Source organism: Maniola hyperantus, chromosome 15 (genome assembly GCF_902806685.2).
Source record: "Maniola hyperantus chromosome 15, iAphHyp1.2, whole genome shotgun sequence".
Classification (NCBI taxonomy): Eukaryota; Metazoa; Arthropoda; class Insecta; order Lepidoptera; family Nymphalidae; genus Maniola; species Maniola hyperantus.
The window spans coordinates 1500720-1518308 of NC_048550.1; the positions used below are offsets into that span (position 1 = coordinate 1500720).

Below are 17589 nucleotides of genomic sequence, written 5' to 3' on the forward strand. Positions count from 1 at the left end.
CTCTGTGTAGAGTATTCTATGCTCTACGACTAAGTAGAGTATTCTACAAGTAATGTACTCTAGAGTAGAATATTTAGTTGTAGAATATTCTAAGTTCTACCACTTCTTTACTCTGTGGTTCTACGACTCTACAGCACCGACTGCATAGTAGAGTAATCTAGGTTCTACGACAACTGCATTGTAGAATATTCTAAGTTCTACGACTCTACAGTGCCGACTGCATTGTAGAGCATACTAAGTTCTACAACTAGTACATTGCCTACTGTACTGTAGAATATTCTAAGTCTTCGACTCGTTCTATGACTCTACAGTGCCGACTGTGTTGTAGAATATTCTAAGTTCTACGATTCTACAGTGCCGACTGTATCGTAGAATATTCTAAGTTCTACGACTCTACAGTGCCGACTGTATTATAAAGTATTCTAAGTTCTACGACTCTATAATGTAAGTAACCAGTGTACCTATAGCCATTTTAAAAGTATTTCATTTAGCAATAATAATGCTAAGTAATTGTTCTTAAGCATAACTTGCGCATTTTAAACAACCGTGATTCACTAAGTAGATATAGGTACCTACGCCATGTTTTACTTTGTTACACGGTCGTTCTTTTTAGTTTTTTCGCACCATAATAATAATAATAATTATCAGCCATAGCTACTGTGGAATAGTTTTAAATACGAAATCACGAGGTACATAACATAGGTACGCATTAAGTAGGTACCTACCTACCTGTCTATACGACGGTTGGCAACAGGTCGACATGGCAATCGGGGTGGGCACTGGGCACGCACACCCGCACAGCCCCTGCGCTAATTCGGTGCGGGATAGCATTGTAACGTGTGGGTGTGCGGGGCTTTCCCCGCCTCATACCTCGATTGAAAAATAAATATCGATACGCAAAAAATCACGTCAATCCGTTGCACCGTTGCGCCGTGATTGAAGGACAAACCAACAAACAAACACACTTTCTCATTTGTAATAAGGGTACTGATACATAGGTAGGTACCTAAGTTACATTGCTACATTGGTACCATGTAAGTTACAATGTGACCAATCTGGTGATTCAGATTGGTCACATTGTAACATAGATACGTAACATTGAATATAGCATTGAAGTAGGTAGTTATAATATGTTTAGTTGCCAGTTGGTAATGATAATAATAATTTATAAAAATGTCTGTTTATGTGAGCGACAATGTTTCGTGGAAATAACTGATGCATTGTTAATTTTACTTGTATATTTTGCTCAGCGAATTAGCGTAAATAATCACATCATTGTTTGAGTTTTTTCTCAGGACAGACAACGGACGGACATCATGAATATTTAATGTCTTTGGGCGCAGGATCAACAGGCATGAAGTTTTCTTCGAGGCACTTTGAGGCGAGAGGATGTGTCCAATCCACCAACTTCCCAATATCGGATTGCTACTGAGAATTTCTTGTCATAAAACCCCAGTAGATATCTTATATCCTCGTCCTACCCGGGACTTGAACATGGGACCAGGGACCTGACGATCCGTAGTCGAATTTAAGCTGGCTACTAGAACAATATAAGGTATAGTTAACAGTTGCTGGGTGCTACACCACCACAGAGAGAATGCAGTTACCTCGACTCCCAATTCCCCGCAACGCACATTCTCACTTGTAAGCGTTAGCATACAACGCTGTCAGACCTCTGTTCATTAATATATATTACGTCAGTACATGACCTGATTTAAATTAATGATCCTGTTAAGTACTGGACAAAAACCTGCTAAAATATTTTAACCCTGATCGTAATTTTAATCGCTTGTCATGCAACTGGACCTTAGTGCCAATTTACGTGCTCAAAAACGGTTTGACGCAGTGACATTGCGTGTTCGGTATCACGTAAGCTTTCTAAGCTATCGACCAAACTTGAGCTAAGCTGTAAGCAGGTCAGGTTCTTTGCCACTGCGACACTTTGTTCCGACGCGACGGATTGTGGCTACGTGACCTTAGACCTGCTCGTGTGTAGTTGTGTACCATCTTTATAGTGCTCTTCGGTTAAGTACGTGCTTGAATAAGCTAAGTTACTAACTTTAGTGATCATAAGCACACTTCAAGTACGAAACTTACTTACGTTAAAAGCTCTTAGTTGTTAGTGTTTTGTGAATTGTTTTAATTCGAAAGTTGAACATACTAATTATTAGTTCATGACCACAATTAATTTTTTTTGTGTGTTTTAACTCTAAATTCACGGTTTTCAGATTTTTCCCCAAATATCAGCTATAAAATCTACCTACCTGCCAAATTTCATGATTCTAGGTCAACGGGAAGTACCCTGTAGGTTTCTTGACAGACAGACGGACAGACAGACAGACAGAGAACAAAGTGATCCTATAAGGGTTCCGTTTTTCCTTTTGAGGTACGGAACCTTAAAAATGAACATGTTCCAATCAATCCTGGAGACGATCCCCGCGACGCGGTCGCAGCTGGTCAACGAGCTGGACATACCGGACGACGTGTCCGTGCAGCCCTACATCTGGAGCGAGCCTGAAGACCTGGAGAGTGACAGCGTGACCTCTGTGACCATCGATGAGCTGGATGTGAAGACTGTCAGCTCGGAGTCCAGCCTGGCGCTGTCGAGGGCTATGACTGACTCGGAGATTGATTACGGGAGATATAGAATGGTACCTACCTACTTAAATTATATAGGTAGGTACAGTACGCGGCCGAAAGTAATGTACATCGACCTTTAGAAGGTGCTAACAGATTTGTAGAGCAACGTCTGTCGTTGAGACCGACAAAACGTCATATAGGTATGAGTGACAGAGACAACGCTCTACACAGCGGATTTGTCATTCCAGAGGCATCTCTAGCCCTTGTGGCGCCCGTGTGCAACCAGTACCCTGGCGCCCTCTAGTCTAGTAGGAGCAGGGTCAAAATGGAATACTAACAGTTATAATTTTCAAACGGAAATTCGGATGCAAATGGTGCAATTTTAAATGATGACGGCGTCGGCCATAACACGAGCGCAGGGTCTTTGAGAGCGCCGGCATCGACGCATTTTGGAGGTGTCGCATTAGAGGGCGTTCGGCGTCCCCTTAGACCCGGCGCCCGTGTGCGCCGCACACCCTGCACCATAGGTAAAGACGCCTCTGTGTCATTCCAAAGGCCGATGTACTTACCTACATTACTTTCAGCCGCGTACTGTACTTAGTTCTAAGGTCTAGTTATTTAGGTAGCTTGTATGTTTAGCCTCCGTAGTAAGTCTGCCATCTCGGTCTATTTGGCTTCTGGAGCGAGCTTGGATGGCTGGAGTGACTTCGGCGGGGAGGGGCGATGCACGCACAACAGACGGGAACGTTTAAGTGCGGAAACCAGCCCAGAATGAAGAAGAAGAAGAAGTCTGCCATCTGCCTTCAGCGGTTCTTGCTATTGTGGACGCAATAATAATGTATCTACATCCACGCCGCGAGTATAAAACTTTACCTTATAATGGACTGATCTGTCAATGCACAGCTCAAACTACTCTGGACGGATCGGGCTGAAATTTCAACATCACATCATTTTACTAATACAGTCCATAGATAACTCTGTTATCTATGTTACAGCCCAAGACCCTATTGGCGAAGTCGGTGACGATAGGTACTATTTTATAACGCGAAAGAAATCACTCAAAGCAGCACTATTTTTGTTATCACAGCTCAAGAACAGAAGCTTCAGCGATCCCTGGGTTCAAATTAGGATTGCATTGGACGCCTTTCCACCAGGCTACCTCGACTCTTTGAACAGGTACCTATACTCACACTTACCTTATTTCTTGAAATGTTTACAGAGATGCGATTACTATGAAGGAGGTTCTGGGTTCAATTCTCAGTATGTACGTACCTACTTATACAGTAACTGCTGATATTGTCTGCTTCAATTCGTAGTATAAAGTGCTTTCCGAATCGATGGTAACACTAAGAACTATCTGTTCGTAGTGTTACCACTTACCATCGTAAGCAAAAATCTCAGCAGTTACCTACCGAGAATCGAACGCAGAACCTCCTTACATTGTGAACTTCACTTTAAGTAGGTAACAGATGTATAAAGTAACTAGATGATGCCCGCGACTTCGTCCGCGTGGATGTAGGTTTTTTTAAATGGGAACTCTTTTATTTTTCGGGATAAAATGTAGCCTATGTAAGCCAACTAGCTTACAACTGGTAAGTTGTACCCATGTAAAAAATCGCGTCCATTCGTTGCGGCGTGATTGAAGGACAAACCAACACACTTTCGCATTATAATATGGGTAGTGATTGAAAACATTACGAAGTTGTGAGTTACGAGAGGTTGCGGGCCGCAGTAATAGTATTTTTTTCTCCTGTTCAAGTTTCCAAGGTAGTTCCTCGGAAAGCTCAGACGAGCTCAACCTGGAGCGGCACCGATACAACGAGGAGTTGAAGCTGAAGATGGAGAGGTTCTTCGACGAGGAGTGCCGGGTGTTCTCCCCTGACGACCCCGGCTTGATTGCGCTAGAAGAAGCTTTGCAGAATACCGAGTTAAAGGTACAGGTATTAAAAAAACCGGTCAAGTGCTAGTCGGACTCGCACACGAAGGGTTCCTTACCATTGTGCCAGGTATACCTAACTTTTATGTAGAACACGCAAGTTAATGACGGACCGCGCCATCTATATGCGATTACAATTTATATAAATCAAATCAATCACCCTGTTTGACTGCTGGATATAAAGCAAAAGCGCGGCCACCACACACGATCCTCCGTTTTCCACCCACTTCTCGCTACCTTCATAAGGTCGTCAGTCCAGCGGGTTGGAGGTCGTCCCAGACTGCGCGCTCATACGCGGTCTCCACTCCAGAACATGTCTGCCCTGCAGTGGCCATCGCCAGTTCTGCGGCAGACGTGGCCTGTCCACTACCACTTCAGCTGGCTAATTCGTTGAGCTATATCGATCACCCTGGTTCTCCTACGAATTTCCTCGTTACGGATTTTGTCCCTCAGAGAGATCAGAGACCGTGAAAATACCTTCCTTTTTGTTTTCTGTGGGAGCTTATGACATAATATGTCGTAGATAATCGCTGGTATTCTCACGGATGACGGATAGAACTCGGATGACGGAAGTGCATTGCGTAATCGCTTTTAGGGGTTGAATTTTCAAAAATCCTTTCTTAGCAGATGCCTAAATAGCTATCTGCATGCCAAATTTCAGCCCGATCCGTCCAGTAGTTTGAGCTGTGCGTTGATAAATCAGTCAGTCACCTTTTCCTTTTATGTAATTTAGAATTTCTAAAATATTATTGATATCTCTTTTCAGAGCACAGATTCAGACAGCAATGTTTCGTGAAGATTTTCAGAAAACGCCATGGCTGCCTAGCTATCTATCGAAGTTTCAATGGATCAATAATTTATAGACGTCAAGAGTTTTTCTGCACTCAATATTAAAAAAAATCGGTCCAGTCATTTTAACAAATTACAAAACAGATACATAGTTAATGCAAAGAATTTGGATGTACTTTCCTATGTCGATGAGTTAATGTAATTATGTATTTTTTCCAATCACTCAATTAAAAAATTTGCCGCAACCAAAAAAATTTGCCGAGAAACTATTTTTTTATTTTATTTAAATTTATATTACTAGGTAATAATGTAAATAAAACAAAATATTTGTGAAAAATGTATTTTAATGGGAATGATTTCCAAAATCACAATAACAGGTTTATTATTTTGCAACGACGACGATCACAATTTAACGAAGGTGAAAACACATTGCTGTGTTGTTATGTGTCGTGACTTATGATTGGAGTCACACATTTTATATGAAGAATTGTTCAGTGTACACAAGTTTTCTGACGCGTTGTAGAGACTCGTTATCGTCGCGCTAGATTGCGTTGCAACCACCGAACTAAATTAGTAGTTAGTACTATAGAAGGGCTGCTTTGAATTAAAATCGTGTTCTACGAAACTATCAAGTTGTAAGCAAAAACTAGTTGCAACCCCCAACAATTTTTGTTTGGAATTATTCGGTAATTAGTAGGTACTTGAAAGAGATCATTGCTTGCAAGATGCAACACATCACAACACAGTGATTAATGCGTTTTCATAGCATAGTATAAATTGTATTTTACTTTTTTTGGAACAAAATAAAGATTTATTATTATTATTGTTACCTTTAAGAGCGTTTATGCGTACAACAAGCGTTCTTGATGATAGTTTCTGCATCAGATGATTGATGTAGGATTTAGGTAAGTATCAAGATAATATTAGCCATGCAAACAAGTCATCGACGGTAGGTTGTTTATAATAGTCACAGTAAGGCCACAGACAGTCACCGTGACAAAAGTCAAGACTGACGAAATGGAAATTACAGACAATGTTTTTGACGTAGACAGAAGTTTAGGTATTAATTTTGGTATATTGAGTTTACAAATTGTTGCTTAAACGCTCTTTTATATGTTTGTAATAAGATATAGAGATAGTAGGTACTACCATCCCTAACCGCTTATGTATTTACATAAAAAAATCATACTTCCAAATTTTAGTGGTCAAAATGTCTTTTGATAAAAAAAACACATTAATTTAACAACACAACATAACATATTTTCGGAATGAGATTCATTGTAATTACCTACCAATTGACGGGAACATTTGACAATCGGTTTTGAATCACATTTATATTTATTTCCGTCAAACAATACGACAGTTAAGTAGCAGTTAAAAAATATACAAGTAATAATATCATATAGCATTTTAGTTGGTGAAACAGTTTAGAAAATTATTACAGACTGTTCTTTAAAAAATAAATCGGAATATAATTAAAAATTGCTACAATACTGCGCTCATAATGTGGTTTTACTATAAAAATATACTGTTATGTTAATTAACACAAAATTAAACACAAATTACTTACAAACTTAATAGATTTTCATCTAAACGAAATATTTATAATTTATATGGATTGATTTAAAATGGAACTGTGATTGTACATTATCTATGTATCTTATTTAACACGTAAAGCGTTTTTTTTAAAAACTACAAGACGTTATTCCCACTAGACGTCCAGGTTCAGAATTTTGTGTACCACAAAAGGCTAAAATCCAGAGCCGGTTTTAAATTTAGTATAGTTGTGTTCTGATTGGTCAATTTTGACAGCGGATCGCAGAACTCAGAACTATAGGACTCTGCCAGTGGGATCGACTCCCAATTACAGCTGCATACTGACGTCGGAGACGGTTTTTTAGGCTTAGCTTAATAAATAGGAAGATCGGAAGACGAAAGGCAGAAATGTTAGGGGCCGTTGCTGAATATTGCAATAAAAGAAACATTCACCATAGGCAAAAACATCAAAAACCGCGTACTTAAGTTCCTATTACTATTTCATCCAGTAAACATTTAAAGGCTTTAATTTCAAGTTTTCTATCAATAACATAAGTAATCCATACCAAAAATACATTCTGCCTTTCCCTTCAGATTTGAGTCTTTACACTAACCTTAAAATAACCTATACGATAGAAAAATATTGCCAATCAATAAAATATTTTGGTAACATACGCTTATCTATTAGAGATACAATGGCAAAGTAACGTTATAACCATTTCGCTGCCCTATCACATGGACGTGCTTATAAAAGGCGACCTTAATTTAAAAATTACTTTAATATAAAGTAAATGATTGAAGGCGCACACACATTACTGTGTTGTTGTGTGTTGTGATGCGATAGACTGCGATCGGTGTCATGCTATTTATAGTAAAGACGTGCACGTACGACTGTTATTCGAAATCCGCTTTGATTGGTCGATAGTCCCGCCAGATTTCATTGCGACAGCCTTCTCCATAAACGTGACACTGGCGAAACACTGTGCCCAGCTGGCACACCTAAAAGCTAATAATTGGGAATTGAATTGAATTCATTGCGACACACAACAACACAGTGATGTGTCTGCAGCTTTAGGGTAAGGCCTGAATGACGCGCATTCTGCGGGGCATAATACATTCAGTCAAACCAGTAAGAGAGCATGTAGTGTCGGGACACTACTGCCACTTAGGACTTAAGTGTATGAACGTATTTGCTCGACTCAGGCCTTACGCTTAGGGCAGAATCATACTTTTGGAATCCGACACGTATTGAAACTTGGATCAACTCACACTCACAACGCAAAAACGTTTCAAGAATATGATTTGGCCTTTATTTTCATTATTTAACATTTTGGTGATAAACTAGCTGCTCTTTAGACCAAATACAAGTATTTTTGATACATGGCTGAAAAGCGTAGGCCATTTTACAAGAATCGCAAGCTGGGTTTACACTACGACATTTAACGAAACAATTCAATGTACTTTAGAGATAATAACAATAAAAATAAAAATCATAAATATAACAAAAATAATACGAGTACGTAATAAAAACATATTTGAAACACTGTGGTCGCATGCACTATTTTGGCAACACATAAAATTATTTTAGAATTACGCGAGATTTAAAATGAGACAGGTTAACGTGTCACGCACTTTTTTTTAATTTTTGCCGATAATCGTTAGGTGTATATCATTTCGAATGCGTTTATGAAATAAAGCATTAAAAAAATGTGCATGCGTGCAAAAGCGGTAAGTATCAGCTGTTGTTGATTCATGCGTAATAAAATATATTATACAGTTATACATCCGCGCCGAACCTTAAAGTGTAGATAAACTACAGTGTTGTTTCGTGTCGTGATGCAACACAAAGCGATCAGACTCATAATTTTATGGTGTATTCCGAAACGTGAACCAATGTGGGTAGGCGCATGCGTTTGAAAAGGCACAAAATGCCTTGGTCTTGGTCAAAACAAAGGACTTAGCTACTGGCTTTCTACACTCATGCGCTCGCCGATAAGTGACTAATAAAAGAAAATATTAGCCGATATTTGCTACGATCCTGACGGCACCATTATATTTTAAAAAATATTGATCGCTAGTTTGATCGATAGTCACGCCATAATACATCGGGTTATGATATACCACAAGTTACAACACAGTAGTTCATTTGCAAGCCTGAAAACACTTCAATTGATTTAACTAACAATTCAGCCCAGTCTTGATTCTCGCTCGTTTAATCTAGGTGCCTTTCCTACCGCTATCTTATGCTGACTAACCTAATACAACCCTACTATCACTATAACTCTTAACAATACCGTATAAATCGAGCCGAACATCTTGATCGTTCCCAAATTCTTTCCGTAGACATAACATTAGCTTGGTGCCAAGCAAGAGAGTTTACACCACAGTGAAAACTATGATATTATACTTATTAAGTAGCGAACCCATTTAACTTAATTTGTATGGCGAATCAGAGTTTTCAAATATGACTATTTTCTTGTTAATAATAACAAAGAGATAAGATAGGAGACATAAGGAACAAAATTGATATACCTAGGGACATGATACATTTACGTACAGATATAGCACGCGATGCCGTCGAAATTAAGCCCGATCTTTAATCGCTGATGCAGTGAGGATAAAGTTCCTTTTACGGGCTTTTCCGCTGCAATTTGCAAGCAAGTGAAGAGTGCTCACACCCAAGCAAGCGTACAGAGCTGCGACTAAAGGCGCGAACACATTACTGTGTTGTGGTGTGTCGTGACGCGACAGAAGGCGCTCGGGGATTATACATTTTATATGAAAACGTTCAAATTAGCCTGTCCTGGCACTAGAGGCACATTCATAAATTATGAAAGGCAATAATGAGGTCTAGGAAGGAGCGCACTTGCCTAGAAGATGCGTATTCATTCTTGCCTTGAAGGTGATTAAGTTATATAATGTGGCGGACGGATGCGGACGCCGGAAGGGCATTATATACCTTAGCGGTTTGTATCAAAAACGTTGACAAAAATGTTTCGTGTGAATAGATTGACATGTCGATCGTTGCAACATACCACAGTAATGTGTCTGCTACTTTAGAAAAGCGCTCTATACACTTACTATATCATGTCCCGAAGTTTCTCCTGTGAAACTTCTAGTGTATAGCACCAGGCATAAAATAATACAAAGTGCAGTGCACACACACAGACATTACACGTATAGACACAGTACAGTAGACGTAATTGACACGATAGCACGATATATAACATTCGCGAGACGGACAGATTACAGATAATTGCAGAGACTTAGTCTAGACTCTACTCGATTACTCGATTCGATCCTTCGAGAGCAAGCACAACACGATTTAGGAATATAAGAGTTTTATTTGAAGTTGATGCCTGGACGAATTCTTTGGAACTATACTTGTGAGGTCCGACCATATCAGAGCCTTAAATTGTTGTGGGGTGACGTGATGCGGTAATAGACAGAAGTTTGTGTGCACCTTTATTCTGACGACAAAGAATGAACTCGTGCCTACGATAAATCGGTTCAAAACGGATCAAAAACAGTTAAACTTGTTGCAAGGTATTAATTATATTATGAAACGATACTATTTTAAATCGATTTTTATGTTTTCGAAAAGGTGTACTGCTTACTGCCTGGTATAGGGCTTCTTAAATTCTTATAAAAAGTCGTTATACTGTACACGTTTATTGTTTGCTTGTATTTTAATTTTAATAAAAATAAAATTTAATATATAATAAAAAATAAAAAATCTTTAATATTTATATTAGTAAGAACTTGCGTATGGTAGAATAATTATGAAATAGTTCTGTCTTAGATGTATGATTTTTTTGTTACTAGCGATTCAGATAGATAATTACGATGGATAGGAATCTAATAAAAATCCATACAAGCATCAACAACAAATCTATCTAAGAGATAGATTAGAAAGGTAGTGACACACAGAAAGGCAATGAGCAATAGATATAGAAAGGAAAAGTGTAGCGAAAACTTTTGCACCATTTGAAATGATATTTGACAAAATATGGGTACAAAAATCTGTTTATTTTTTGCTACAACATAAATGTGCCTATAAAAGTGGTCACTAAAAGTTGGTAAGTACATTACAATGAAAAACATGGTTGATTTATCGTAATAGTAAAAAAAAAATTTTGAGAAATTCTCCCTAATTTTGCAAATCCTCCCTAAAAAATAAAAAAAATATTATGAGCTACCTAATACGGTTAACCAGACGAAAACTAAAACCAAAAATAAGAAAAATTGATCAAAGGTGCGTCCTGACTACCTACACGTTATTAAATATTATTTTATTACATTTTTACTTAAAATGTACGTGATACATAATGTAGAGGTAAACCTATTATTATAGGTAAACCTATTATTATAGGTATTTATGACAAAAGTTTTGTAACATTTAAGATGATCAGAACGCACTCTAAAAAATCATAGACGCCTCTAAAAATCCATTTATATCTATCAACGGTGCAGAAGTTTTCTGAATAAAGGAAGATGAAGACACTCTCATACATAATTTTACTATCATAAAATTGGAAATTCCAAGGCATACCTGATATGCATACGCGGCGTGTACAAAAATAAACCGCTCTCTAACTCGATAACAATGTTATAGTCCATCTGTTTTAAAAATATATATACAATTCCATAACTTTCTTACTGTATTCATTTGTGGTTAAGTTTATTTTTAAATACGAGTATATTAATATCTTATTTATTTAAACATCTTTATTGCTAAAATCAATATTAGAAAGATTAACAAACAATATAGGAGATACTTAAAAACAAAGGGCAACCTTATATCTTCCAGGAAACCCATAGTTAAGAACATATATATATGTAAGACGGGGAATCATCATTTTACAGGTTAAGTTTTTTCAAAATCAAATTGTAAATTACTTATTAATGACAAATGAATACAGCCTATTATTTTATAATAATGAGATACATTCACAATTTAAGCATCATTGCCTTCGAGTGTAAAATAAGTTCATAAGACATAATACTATTCACTACCAATATTGTCATCTGATAACATTGCAATAGCTTTAGGCTTGGAATCCTAACAGACGTCAGTTAAGCGCAGCGCAGATAAAAACAGGTGCTGTCTTGTATGAAAATCCTTTTACTTGGGCCTTTCCAAATATCTTAATAAATAAAAAGCAGGTTTAAAATAGTTTTTTGTTTTATTTTAATTCAAGCTGATCATACTGTACAACGAACGGATGTCCATAATTAAATAAATAAAATGTCCATTATCATTAGTAAACTATCAAGGCACTCCAATTCGTTAAATGTCACTCGGAATGCAATTGAAGTTATATCATTTGTTTTATGATGTGTCGAAGCTAAATATGGCTCAATGAATGTTTATAAAACACAATACCTGATCTGCTCTGCGATGTACTATACTGCTTCGACTGCAGAACACGCCTCGCATAGCCGTATTTCAATAAAAGCCGTGCTAAGGCTAAATTTACACTGGGCGGTATGCGTGTGGGTATTACACCCAGTGTGTGTACAGCTTATTCTAATAAAACTCTATCTACTAATATAGTCCTATAATACCTATACACGATATTTGGGAAACAGTCTCCATTAGATCTATATTAAAAATAATTCTAAAGCATACATTCTATCGCTATACAAAAAATACCACAAGCGTAACTTTGACGGTAGCAGCATTTGGAACTAATGTGACAACTAAAACTGGTGGGTTATAACTTAAATATTGCTGAAACAATGTCACCTTTCTAACTGTCAAAGTTAAGCATATGTAGATGTAAGCATAAACATACGTATATTTGGAAGAAAATAATCACAGTATAAAATCACAATTTAATAAACGAAAACAACAATGTATGCCATCTAAACAACTTCCTTAATTTTATCGGAGATCCTTTTACAAAAATATTATACGTAATATTACACTCATGTTGCAAAAATAAATAATTAAAGTTACGTTTTATTATAGCTAGCAACATTAACAATTTTACTTTGAACGGTAAGCAATATTATTCAAAATTACATTGTGTCTTGGTGTTGCCATATTTGAAAAATATAAAGCCTGTGTCAGCCTTGTAAGCCGTCGTTGGTGTGTAAAGTTTCTATAAAAACTAATTGCAAGCACTAGTTTTAGCAGAATAGTCGTGGAACTTGAGGCAGTTAGAATAAAATGATAGCAAATTCGCATAAGGCTTCTGTCGGTATATATCCGAGTAGTTTCAGATGCGGCCAGGATTATTAGTTGGCGTACCTTGCCACGCACGTATTTTTGCTACTGGGTCGCGTCGGCGAGCTATTGGCTAGGTCCCATCCGAAAATCGGAATACGAGTCGGGCATATACCGACCAATAACTCATTAAGAAGAAGCCGTAAGCCTTTTTTATAATTACTAACTATGTACTATTTTCGGCAGTTTAAATCCTACAACATTAAGAAATTGTTGAATTACTAATTTGGTACATTTTCTCACTGATGGCAACACCGCGACTTTTCAAAAATTGGAACGCTTAAAATACTAAAGTGTTCTCTCTCAGTATATTTTAGAGCTATCTATAATAATAAACACAGCAAGTTACTTTTTTCAACATTTACAGAACATTTTGAGATGTCACCATCAATATGCACTAAATTTTGAAAAATAATAATTTGCCAGAACAATTCGGCCGATGGGCGCGAGCAAATAGCTAAACGCTACAAACTATAGAATATTCTATCGCTCCAATTCAGTATTACAAAATAATCTTCTGATGCATTTTGATATGTCCACCTTTTACCCATTCGTCAAAATTTCATTCAACGGACATGTGATAAATCGACCAAAATATGTTTTGATACTTTTTACAGTAATCCTAAGTATGTTGCCTTCAAAGTGATTGCGTAAATTTTATACTGGCAATACTACTCTTTAGCAGTTTCAAAAGGGAAATATCCCGTTAAAATAGTCAAATTTAAAGCGTCTAAAATTTAGTCGGTGATACGTATGTAGATTGTTTGAGCATTTTCATATTTTGTCGAATATTTTACTTGCAATTTAGCCTTAATTCCTCACGAATTCTTAGTCTCATGATAAAAGTCCTGAATCGGTAATATAGAATATTCTAAGGTTAAGTATAGACGAGAATCAAACACGCCTAGGCTTCCCCGGCCCTGGACACTCCGTTGACTTGATGATTGATGCTGCGTACGTTTCCCGGGGTCGAGTCGGATCGGACTCCATAAATCCAGGGTTCAAAATTATATTAGGCACTAATTCAATAACATCTTGTTCTTCAGAGTAATCTACTAGTCACGGAATGTCAGAATAGTAATACAATGATGGGGTAAAGTAGATCCAACCGGGGGTAAAAAGGGGTTAATATAATTAGTAGGGTTCATACATACCGTCACCGTGTGTAAATGTGTTTTGTTTGTTAGTGTGCAGGCCCGCAGTCCAAGCGTGCGTTCCAAGCGAGTGCGATAGAAGGGAAAGAAGAAAAAATTCGAATGAATAAAAATGAATAAATATAGCGTCATAATTTTCATTTTTTGGAAGATATGCACATGCGATTAGGTCGAAAATCATGAAATTCACTCTAAGAGCCTTTGCATTTGGTGACATTTTCGAAAAGCGCGTCAAAAACAACTAAAGCGAGCTGCTAACGCAATAGCCGCAGCATGTTTGTATTTTGCTGACGCACCCAAAAATGACTTCGTGTGCAAAGGCTCTAATTTTTTTTTTTTTTTGATAAAGGGACCCGTGCACAAAATTAATTAAGTATCGAAAATTATCTTAAAATCCATTTTATTTGATAAGTTAAAAAGGGCATGCTGTTGTAAAAGAGTGACTTTCATTTGTAATATGGGCGCATTTTAAAATCTAATTTGTCCAAAATTGTTTTACTATAGTACTTAAAAAAGTATTTCTACAAACCACTGTTACCGTATTATGTACGTGGCAGCTTATTCGAATGTCGCAATATAACATTATGAATTTCATACAAACAGGAAAAAAATATATCTTTTATTTTAATTCTACACTAAAATATACTTACAGATTTAAATGTATGAAATTCATATAGTATTAATCATTACTACGCTAAGCATTTTTAAAAAGTAGTACTAATAAAAACGCAAAGCCAAAAATAGTAGAAACCCTACTATTTTTTTTTTCAGTATGCATCGTTGGTAGATACATACTGTGCCTACAAACTGAGGCCCATTATCATTAAGTAGAAATCACAGCACTCCAATTTCGCTAATATAATTTTGTAGTAGGTAAATATTTCTTAACGGTTAGTACGAAATTACCGTTCACGTTACTCTGTCTCATTATAAAGATAAACACATTATAAATAATATGTAGAGAGCAATATGTCCCATTACATTATACATCAAAAGGTTTAAACGTGGTAATAATCTATTACTATGCTTCTGTATTTTATTTTTATAAGAAATATGAAAACATCTCAGTATTATGTTATATATGTATAATTGTGGGTAGGTACATATTATGTCAATCTTTGGTTCAATAGAAACATTATATAGGTACACTAGTTTTATTTATTATGTGCCGAAGTAGAAAAAGCTTAGTGTAGTGTTTTCAAATGGTCCAGAAATAAGTGGTCCTAGATCATAAGATTATTATTATATATTCAAAGGCATTAATGAATTATTATAATAATTATTATTTATAGCTGTTATTTATAATAATGTATCCTAACTCAGGTATTTAAAGGTTACCAAATTCAACTTAGGTAAGTATATATTTTAGTACAAAATTTCAAAAAATGATTCAATTAAAATGTACGTTGGAATCTATTGGAATGTAGTTTTATTTTAAAAGATACAATTTTAATAACCAATGAGAAATTTCAATATATGTTGCTCAAATAATGTAAAACACTAAACAAAACAAAAAAACATATCATAATTTTGGCAAGATTTTATCGTATACCTACTAAACTACATAAATAAAGCTATTAAACCCTAATCTATTTATTGCATTGAATGCGAATATTAAGAATTAAAATTATTATATTTAAATCACTATAAGGAAGACCTCAGGTCTATTAAAATCCTAAAGAAAGCGAGTTATTGTAAAATCCTATTTCACTTACCTTACCTCCGAATACTGAAAAGTTTTTCAAAATTTTGGCGCACTGTACATTTAAAAGTGTTTGGTTATTTTCCATACATTAAATTTCAAAATTGTCCTTTAATATTTAAGGCATGCTCAAATTTTATAAATTGTTAACTTAATTTAGATACCTAGTATTAAATTAGAACTAGATGATGCCCGCGACTGCGTCCACGTGGATTTTTTAAAAATCCCGTGGGAACTCTTTGATTTTCCGGGATAAAAAGTATGTAAAGCCTATGTCCTTCCCCGGGATGTAAGCTACCTCTGTACCAAATTTCATCAAAATCTGTTAAAACAGTGAAAAGCTAGCAGACAGACAGACAGACAGACAAACACACTTTCGCATTTATAATATTAGTATGGATTGTTAATTTAATTTAGATACCTAGTATTTAATTGGAATTGGGCACCGCTCGTTTTAATAAAATAAAATAAAGTGCAGTTTCAGTATTCGGCAGTTTAATCTATAAAGTTACTATCACCATTTTAATTACTAAATTTAGGGATAAAATCTAGTGGAATATACCCTATGTGGTAACTTAATGAGAGATTTGTCATTTAACTTAAGTTAAAAATTTACATTGTAATTGACGTCAAATATTTTGTTTTGGTCCGTAAATAATAATTTATATAGAAAGACTATTAATACGCAAGTCAGAAAAACAATTCAGTTACCTTGTTACGCAGGCGAAGCCAGCGGCTGATACATAGTGAGCCAGCGCAACATGCATTCCCATTCCCACGTACGAATACGACCCGTATAGCTGACGCGGCGTAATACCAGAACCCGCGCGATGTGGGAATCGTAATATTAAGTTAGAATATTCTCATCCGTAGAGATAAGCACTAGTTTTTAGTCTTTTCATTTAAATGTAACTTTGAATATAATTATTATAAGGATATTATCGCCGACTAGTTTTCTTCCATCCACCTCCTGCGAGCCTAAACATTACTGGCGCAGTGACGGGGTAGGATAAGCTGTACCTGTAGCTGTATCGGACAACTGTGACGGAGAACAACTTATCCTGAGAACCTACCATTCGGAGGCCGCAGTGTAGTGGAGAATCTAAACTTCGATTCGTGGAAAGAAATAGATCGGCGATGCGGTAAGTACTTCAATCGTTCAAGTTCCTTTTACCTATCCTTTTCCGACTAACAAGAAAAAGAGGTATTGTGTTTAATTTTTTTTTAATTGATTTTTTTTAAATCGTACGTTTATTGAATCCTCATTTATATATCGTCCTTATTCCTAAAATTTTATAATCTAGGTTTATACAAAATCTATAGACCTATTTAATATAATTTTACGTGAACTTTAGGGAATTAATTTTTTTATTGAGTGCATTTTTATATAAAAGTTTTTTTTTGAGTGTCTTTTTGTGTGTGTTAGTTTAATTTTTATTCGTCAAGATTTTTCATCCAAGGTCAGGACGTAGTTTCGTAGGTTCGGTTAATAGGTCAAGAGCCGTAGACGAATCTAGGAACTTAGAAGACATGGCATCAAACGATTTAGATACTATCTATAAATCTATTAGATTTTTACCCGAATTTGACGGAAATCCCCATGTGTTAACACGGTTTATAAATTTGTGTGACCAATTAGTGATTGCCCATTTTGACATTA

The 17589-nt window shown here is 36.2% G+C and overlaps 2 protein-coding genes across 2 annotated transcripts in view; one reads left to right on the plus strand and one right to left on the minus strand.

The window, feature by feature from the left end:
* Window positions 1-2335: 2335 nt before the first annotated feature.
* On the plus strand, window positions 2336-5560 carry LOC117988885 (uncharacterized). The gene is made up of 4 exons (XM_034976157.2): window positions 2336-2651; window positions 3668-3756; window positions 4340-4514; window positions 5283-5560. Exons 1-4 carry the CDS (start codon window positions 2403-2405, stop codon window positions 5310-5312), a joined length of 543 nt encoding a protein of 180 aa, XP_034832048.1. The 5' UTR covers window positions 2336-2402; the 3' UTR covers window positions 5313-5560.
* Window positions 5561-5631: 71 nt separating this feature from the next.
* Window positions 5632-17589, minus strand: part of LOC117988883 (cell adhesion molecule DSCAM) — a 57501-nt gene continuing 45543 nt past the window's right edge. Inside the window, exon 7 of the mRNA XM_034976155.2 lies at window positions 5632-14125. Coding sequence (XP_034832046.1) covers window positions 13968-14125 — 158 coding nt within the window. The 3' untranslated portion in view covers window positions 5632-13967. The remainder of the gene's footprint in view (window positions 14126-17589) is intronic.

Bases quoted from the DNA above. Each gene is read 5' to 3' on its own strand.
- LOC117988885 (XM_034976157.2), top strand. From the start codon at position 2,403: ATGAACATGTTCCAATCAATCCTGGAGACGATCCCCGCGACGCGGTCG. The intron at 2,652-3,667 runs GTACCTACCTAC...TTGTTATCACAG, and splicing joins ATTACGGGAGATATAGAATG to CTCAAGAACAGAAGCTTCAG. The intron at 3,757-4,339 runs GTACCTATACTC...CTCCTGTTCAAG, and splicing joins TACCTCGACTCTTTGAACAG to TTTCCAAGGTAGTTCCTCGG.